Below are 8,296 nucleotides of genomic sequence, written 5' to 3' on the forward strand. Positions count from 1 at the left end.
ATTTTCGGCCTTTCTCGGAAGCCATAGAGGCCGAGGCCATCCCTAGGGATCATCGAATACCGCAGGTCGAACCCTTCGACGGAACGCAGGATCCCAGTCAACACCTAACGGATTTACGAGCTCAGATGTTGATTTGCGGGGGAAGTATGGAGGTCCGCTGCAAGCTATTCATGGGAACACTCAAGAAGGCGGCGCTAGATTGGTTCAGTGGCCTCCCTGACTGATCCATCACCGACTTCGATGTTTTCAGTCGGATGTTTATGGCACAATTCGCTGCTAACAAAAAGAAGCCGCCGATCACGTCGGATTTGTTCGACCTCAAGCAACAACGCGAGGAGTCTCTGAAAGATTTCCTACAACGATTTAACGAGGTCGCCTTGAGGATAGCATCGCTGGACGAGAGGATGGCGGTCATCGCTTTCCAGAAAGGTTTGAGGTCCGGAGCCTTCGACATTGCCCTCGAAAGGGCGAATTGTCAAATGATGTCGGAGGTGAGGGCTTTCGCCTTGAGCCACATCAAGACGGAAGAGAATCAGATTATTAAGAGGGCAGCTGAGAACCATGAAACAGGGGGTAGCAATAAGGAGGGAAACAAACATCTTCGACCACGATCAGACTGGAGTAAACGACGTGACCGATACAACGTGAAGGAGGGCAACTACAGGCAGGCCGATCACGGTGGTCGGTCAAGGGCCGAGTGGACGCGCAGCAATGAAGAAGAGAAGTTTACTCCGCTCATTGTACCCAGGCGACAGATACTCCACGATGTCAACAGCGCATCGTTGTTTAGGTTCCCGGCGGCGACGGAGCGTCAGTTGGGCCCTTTCAAAACCGATTGGTGTGAGTTCCATAGGACTCACGGGCACTCAACTGAAAATTGTTTCGTTTTGGGAAGACAGATCGAGCGCTTGATCAAGGAGGGACATTTGAAAAAATTCATTGCAGGTAAGCAGGAGGAGGGCCCGTCCGACAGGCGACGTAAGCGTGAAGGAGAAGACACCAGAAGAGGAAGACACGAAGGAAGGTCTCCCCCGAGAGATTCTCCTGAAAAAAGTGCAGAGACTCACCAGCAAGCCATCCATGGAGACTTTAACACTATAGCGGGGGGTTTGCTGGAGGAGGCCCGACGTCAGCAGCACGGAAGAGATATTCTCGTTCCGTGTTATCGGTCTCAGGCTGGGTGGGACCAACTCGGTCACCTATCACCTTCTCGGACGCCGACTTCGAAGGTGTGTCCCCGCATGAGGATGACCCGATAGTCGTTTCGACGATAGTCATGGGCTACAACGTGAAACGCGTACTGGTGGACCAAGGCAGCTCGACGGACATAATGTTTTGGGAAGCTTTTATCGGGATGAGAATTCCGACTGACCGTCTCATGCCATATGTAGGTACACTAGTTGGTTTTGCAGGTGATCAGGTAACAGCTAGGGGATACGCCGACTTGGAGACAACCTTTGGCCAAGGAGACCACATGAAGACTATCACCGTCCGATACCTGGTGGTCAATGCTCAGTCATCCTACAGTATGTTACTCGGACGACCAACTTTGAATAAGTTGGGAGCAGTCATTTCCACGCCCCACCTGAAGGTGAAGTACCCATTACCCAGCGGGAGGGTAGGGGTCCTCTGTGTTGATCAAGAAGTAGCGAGGAAGTGCTACGAGGACTGCTTAAGGGCGAGGAGACAGTTATATGTGACGCAGGTTGATCGAGAGGTTCAGTCAATCGAGTTAGATCCGAGGATGACTCACTTCGATTCCAGACCAGCCCCAGCAGAAGATGTGAAGGATATTAGCTTGGCCGAGGGAAAAACGGTGAAGATTGGTGTGTCTTTAGGTAAAGAAGATGAGGAAGGATTGTTGACCGTATTAAAGAGCAACATGTCCGCTTTCGCATGAGTGCTTCTGATATGCCGGGCATCGATCCCGACTTCCTATGTCATCGCCTCATGGTCGACCCCAAGGCGAAGCCGGTGATTCAAAAGCGGCGGAAGTTCGGAGAGGATAAAAAAAGGGCCATAGCCGATGAGACAAAGAAGCTGTTGATGGCTTGTCACATTCGGGAAATCCAATACCCGACGTGGCTAGCAAATGTGGTAATGGTAAGGAAGAGCAACGGAAACTGGAGGATGTGCACGGACTTCACTGACTTGAACAAGGCGTGCCCAAAAGATTCATACCCGCTGCCTAATATAGATTGCCTGGTCGACAACGCATCGGGGTATGAACTGTTAAGTTTCATGGATGCATACTCGGGATACAATCAGATCAGAATGCACCCTGCCGACGAAGATAAAACAGCATTCATGGCCGACCAAGCCACCTACTGTTACAAGGTGATGCCTTTCGATTTGAAGAACGCTGGGGCGACCTACTAGAGACTCATGAACAAAGTGCTGGCCGATCAACTCGGTAGGAATGTGGAGGCATACGTAGACGACATGGTGGTCAAGTCGCCCAGCGTGAGTCGGCACTTTTCCGACCTGCAAGAGTCGTTTGACACCCTAGCACGCTACCAACTCAAAATGAACCCCGCGAAGTGCTCTTTCGGTGTACAGGCAGGAAAATTCCTCGGTTTCCTGCTGACTCATCGTGGCATCGAGGCAAATCCCGATAAGTGCTCGACTATAATTAGTATGAGAAGCCAAGCTACAGTAAAGGAGGTACAACAGTTGACAGGGAGGATGGCCTCCTTTTCTCGGTTCCTTTCGAAGGCAGCAGACAAGTCGCTCCCCTTGTTCCAATGTTTGAGGAAGAATGACAAATTTGGGTGGACAGATGAATGTGAGAGAGCATTCGGCGAACTCAAGCAGGCTCTCACCTCACCGCCAATACTCTCCAAACCGTAGGCCAATCTCCCCTTACTGATGTATCTGTCGGCATCCGATAGCGCCATCAGCACAGTCTTAGTACAGGAAAAAGGTAACTCACAATTGCCCGTTTATTTTGTTAGCAGGGTCTTACAAGGAGCAGAGGTCCGTTATCAGAAGATAGAAAAGTTAGCCCTGGCGATACTGGTCACGGCGCGCAAGCTGAGACATTATTTCCAGAGTTATGAGGTCGTAGTCCGGACAGACCATCCGATCAGGCAAGTGCTGCAGAAGCCCGACTTGGCAGGAAGGATGATAAAGTGGTCTGTGGAACTATCAGAGTATTCCATCAAGTACGAGCCGAGAGGAGCAATCAAAGCTCAAACGCTAGCCGACTTCGTGACGGAACTAACCTCACCAGCCGATGAAGGTAGTACTGAAGAGACACAGTGGATCTTATCGGTAGACAGAGCTTCAAACCTTGGGGGAAGTGGAGCAGGGATTGTCTTGGAAGGACCAGGAGGTATTTTATTGGAACAGCCATTGCGAATATAATCTTAAACTATCCTAAACTCAAAGGGTTGCAAGAAAAATCACTAAGAAAAAGGGAATAAATACGCGTACCTAGGGGGTTTTCTCTCACAACTTCACCCACTAAAATAGGCTCAAAACCACCGTGGACCGCCGTAACTCAGGGCGAAGAAGAAAGAGCCACCACCGGACAGGAAAACGCGCGAAGAATGAGAGGCAAATGACTTGAAAAAATGGGTAGCCCCCTTTTATTTATAAACATGAAAGGCCGCGCGTGGGGGGGTGCACCCAAAGGCCACAACGCGCGTAGGACGTCGTGACCCCAAACCAAAACGGGCCCCACGATTAAAACCCTAGCGATAGAAGCCGCCACGTGGCACTACCATTACTCACATCCCTGCAGCACTGTCTTCGCAATAAATACATGTCCCCTCATGCGTAAGAGGGGGGGACGCGTCCTATCAACTTCCAAGAAGTCATAACGCTTGCGGTCCGTCTCGATGAAATCCCGACTCTTATTCTCGGCCAAATGCCGAGAAGACCTAAAAGAAGAGAGCCGCTCTAGCCTTTTCGCCTCACAGGCTCAAGGCTGGAAGGCAAGTGTACCGTATCGGTTGATCGCCGACAACCCCTCTCGGCCCAATACTGGGGCGACGCAAAGAAGAGAGTCGCTCTAGCCTTTTCGCCTCATTGGCTCAAGGCTGGAAGGCAAGTGTACCGTCTCGGTCATGGACCGACTTGATCTCCTTAATGGTGATAGAGTGTTAACGTCCCTACACTCAGCAATTATCCGACTAGGCCTCCAGGCCCTAAACCTTCTCGCCTTAGGGGGACTCAGAAATAAGGCGACCGCGATCTCCTTTTTGGCATCAACCCCGAGTAGGGCTCAGTATGAGCCTATTCTGTCATGGCCCGACTTGACCTGGCAAGCTCGATTCTTCTCGCCTACAAGGGGACCGCTCGGCATGTACCTCGCTGGACTTTCGGTATAGGCCCTGTCGGTCGGATCCCGACTAAGTTCGTTCCCGCTAATCCCGCATCGACGTGATAAGAACGGTTAGGAAAATTCCTTAATCCTCGGGGTCCAAGAGGCCCACGAACAACTCACCATAAAACCCAAAATCCTAGAGTTGAGAAGACAGATTACACTTTTGAATGCTCTGGCTCTAAGGCACGATCTAGGAAAAAATCCTAGTCCACCCTTTGGCCGGAACACTTATACATAAAATAATAAAAACATATGCATTAAGAACTCATTAAACATGAACAAATGTGTATATTACTCAATGTATGTACTCAGAAGATGAGTTCAACTGTTCAATCTTACGGTAAAAGATACATGCCTCTATAAAAATAAAATAAAAAACTAAGGATAAGTTGGTCCCTTGCATGTTGCACGAATGGAGAAAAAATAATATATGATATCATACAATTATTTATACTCGGATATGTTAACCTATGTTTGGTTTAAATGTTTAATTAATGTATATATAACGAGTAACGTAACGACTCATATTAGTGAGTTTTAATTTAAACGCACAAATTGTTTTAATGGTTGAAAAGATTTCCTCATACATGTATGGATGTAAGATTTAGCAGCAGGAGGTGGCAACAAATCTAAATGGCAAAGTTTGTGATCCTACGTACCTTATTATAAATGACGTGGTTCGCTTAATTAACACTTCCACTAGCTATTACGTATTTAGTTTTTTCAAAATATATAAATATTATATATATTCATCATATATACTACTATTTGTTTTTCATTTTGAATTTGAGTTTGATTGCAATGGTATTATTTTCTAGGTCGTTGTCAATAATTTGTCGTTTAATGTGTTTAGTTAAATATGCCTTTAAATATATTAGAAATAATAAATAATAATAATAATAATAATTATTATTATTATTATTAAAAATTACAACAAGAGCTAGGTCGATATACCAAATTTGACAAACCAATTTAAATAGAGAGATGTTCATATTTAGTGTCCAACTGTGTTTTTAAATATAGGATTGTCTAAGAAAAAGATATCTATAAAAAATAAAATATTTTTTTAGATCGAAAATTAGTTTAAAAAAAATATAATACTGTCTATATTAAAAAAATGATTTATATTAACATATATTTCAGTGAAATATTCATATTTTAGGATTTAGATGAAATTATGGAATATCATAACCAAGTTTACTAAAGAATAAAACATTAAATACTGGATATAAAAATACAGCATTTTGATACATTAAATATTTTACATCTATACTTTTATTGAACTATTATCACAATGATTAATAATACTCACCATATATATACTTTCTCTACTGTCAGTGTTTAAAAAATAAATTGAATCCAAATAACACTTTTTAATGTTCATTGGCGGTTACCAAACTGCCACAAAACCTTTTTAATATTTTCCTAGAAATACACTACACAATACACAATTTGATGAGAAAAAAGTCAAAATATCTTAGCTTCTAAAAATTATAGTTGTCCTCTACACATTTTAAAAATATTTATAACCTTTTCATTTTCAATACTATGACAAAAATATTTCTTTATGTATATAACCAAATCATTTGTTTTTCACATAACTTTCTTACCTTTATTAAAAAATTGATGAGGGCAACACTTATTTTTTTAGGGAACAATTTTGTTTTTAAATTAAACATAACAAAGTATAATAGAAAAATCTCGTGCATTTCACCTACATCCGCCCTTGGACAAGACAAAAGAAAAAATATATAATAAGTTTTTACGATATTTGTTTTTGTTTCATCTCTCACTATCACATTATTTATTATATATATATATATATATTAATAATGAAGAAAGACGTAAAAAAAAAATTGTATTAATTATTATAAAAATATTATTTCTCCTTATAAAAAGGATCTAAGAGAATAAAATCATCTCTTGTTTAGTTTTTTTTTTTTTTTCTAAAAAATAATTACCTTTAATTAAAATAATGTATGTTTAAACCATTAAAATTAATTTAATGATTGGGTGAGGAGAGATTAAAATAATTAAAAATATAAAAACTTAAATTTAATTTTTATTATGATCATTTTTGTAATTTTTTTTATCTTAAAAAAAAATAATATATGATTAGTGAAAAAGTAATTAGTAAGTTTTTTGGTGGTGCAAGTATAAGAAATGTGGAAGGGCAGATTCATTGAACGTGGACGTAGACGATTTTAACTCTTGGAGCCTTATATTATATATATAGTATTGTGATCCAATGCCAGTTCCAAGTTAAAACTGAAACTACCATTGCGAAGACGATGACGAGAAGGGAGGGTGAAACGGCGTCGTTGGAGTGGGAGCTGAAGAAGCGGAACGAGGAGCTGGAGGAGGAGCTGAAGCAGAGCAAGGAGAGGGAGGAGCACGCCAGGCGCCAACTCCGCGCCGCACTGGATCGCCTCCGCGTGGCCGAGGACGCCGAGGAGCATCTCTCTTCTCAGCTCGGTAGCCTTGAAGCCGAGGCGCTGCAGCAGGCGCGTCACTACCACGCGCGCATCGTTTCACTCGCCGCTCAGCTCTCGCAAGCGCACTCTCTCCTAAACCCCCTTTCTCCTCCTTCCTGAACCCTAAATCAACCGCTGCACCCTTCTGCATGCGTCCCAATTTGCAGATCCTCAAGCTTTCGTTAGTTCGGTTTGTACAGTGATTGCTTTCTGTTCATTCTTGTGTCGATCGCTTGTATTTGGATTCTATAAATATGAAATGCATCACTTGTGAATATAACGAAAATACAACAAATGCTTAATGATATGTTTAAATGACTTACTTTAACCATTAGGGTTAGCAAGAAGGATTCTGATAATCAGAAGTATGAAGACTAAGTTCAATCTTTGTTAATCCTCTTTGTATTTTTTTCTATTTAAAAAAAAAATGGCTTAGTTTGTTGTACCGAATTTACCTGATTACTTAACATGCATCAAGTCAAATAAGAACTCTTGTCATAGATCACCTAATAAACCCGAAAGTAACCTCCTTTTATATTTTAATAGTTTGTGATTGTGATCTATCTATCAATCTAATTGAAACACTTAAAAAACATTAAAAAAAAATATAAGAGTGAAAAAATACCTTTAAGTTTTGATTCGGTGCCTGGAGATAGGAAAATAATAATTTATAAATATTTTTTTTTAATCCATTGAGAAATCTTTTCACGGTAAATCGTGACTATTCAATAATTATCAAGAACCAACAATCTCTTGAATATGATGACATTACTGTTTTCAATTTGTGTAGTCAAATTAATTACTATATTTTCTTCATTTTTTTGTTATAAAAATGGTAGACATGACATGTTTAGGAAATACAGACCAAACATTATCATTCACTCGGTGTTAGTAAAAGTTTGATTGTGTCTGATTTGAATAGGACTTTCTACTTGTCAAAATGAGAACCAATAGAAATTTATTAGAAAAATTTTACTTTTGACACCAAGAAATTTCTTTTAGTAAATATGTTTATTAAAGAAAAATTTTAATAGTCGTAAGATATCAAACTTGCAACATAAAAAATTGCAAACTCAAATCAAATCCTAAATTATTTGTGTCAATCTATGATGACACTATCTTTTCTTTTTTGGTTTATGAATAGAAGAACATTTTATTTTATTTTATTTGACCTATTAGTTATTTGTGAAGTGTGGGATATGTGATTAAAATAATAAATATGTGAATTAAATTATTTTTTAAAATCATGATAAGATAGGTGGCTAAAAAAAAAGGAATAGAGAATAAGGAATAATTGTTACAATAACTACTTCAAGAATAGAACAACGGCAAATACAATGAAAGTAGAGAGACTTAAGTGCTTTAGTGATAATTATACTTTTTATCGAAACATTTTCATCACACCATGGATTCTAATAAAACTTTTTTGGTGGCCACACTCTTAAAACATAAATCTTGTGGTTAATGACTGTTTGAATCCATAAAAAAAAAT

The 8,296-nt window shown here is 40.7% G+C and overlaps 1 protein-coding gene across 1 annotated transcript; it reads left to right on the forward strand.

Annotated features, from left to right (window-relative positions):
• Positions 1–6,583: 6,583 nt before the first annotated feature.
• On the forward strand, positions 6,584–7,254 carry LOC109795199 (protein RESPONSE TO LOW SULFUR 4). The gene has a single exon (XM_020354637.3). The coding sequence runs from the start codon at positions 6,622–6,624 to the stop codon at positions 6,922–6,924; it is 303 nt and encodes a 100-aa protein (XP_020210226.1). The 5' UTR covers positions 6,584–6,621; the 3' UTR covers positions 6,925–7,254.
• The last annotated feature ends 1,042 nt before the right edge of the window (positions 7,255–8,296 follow it).

This window comes from Cajanus cajan, chromosome 9, assembly GCF_000230855.2.
Source record: "Cajanus cajan strain Asha chromosome 9, NIPB_CcT2T_4, whole genome shotgun sequence".
Lineage (NCBI taxonomy): Eukaryota > Viridiplantae > Streptophyta > Magnoliopsida > Fabales > Fabaceae > Cajanus > Cajanus cajan.

What these genes read in the sequence shown, in the direction of transcription:
- LOC109795199 (XM_020354637.3), top strand. Translation starts at nt 6,622, where the DNA reads ATGACGAGAAGGGAGGGTGAAACGGCGTCGTTGGAGTGGGAGCTGAAG.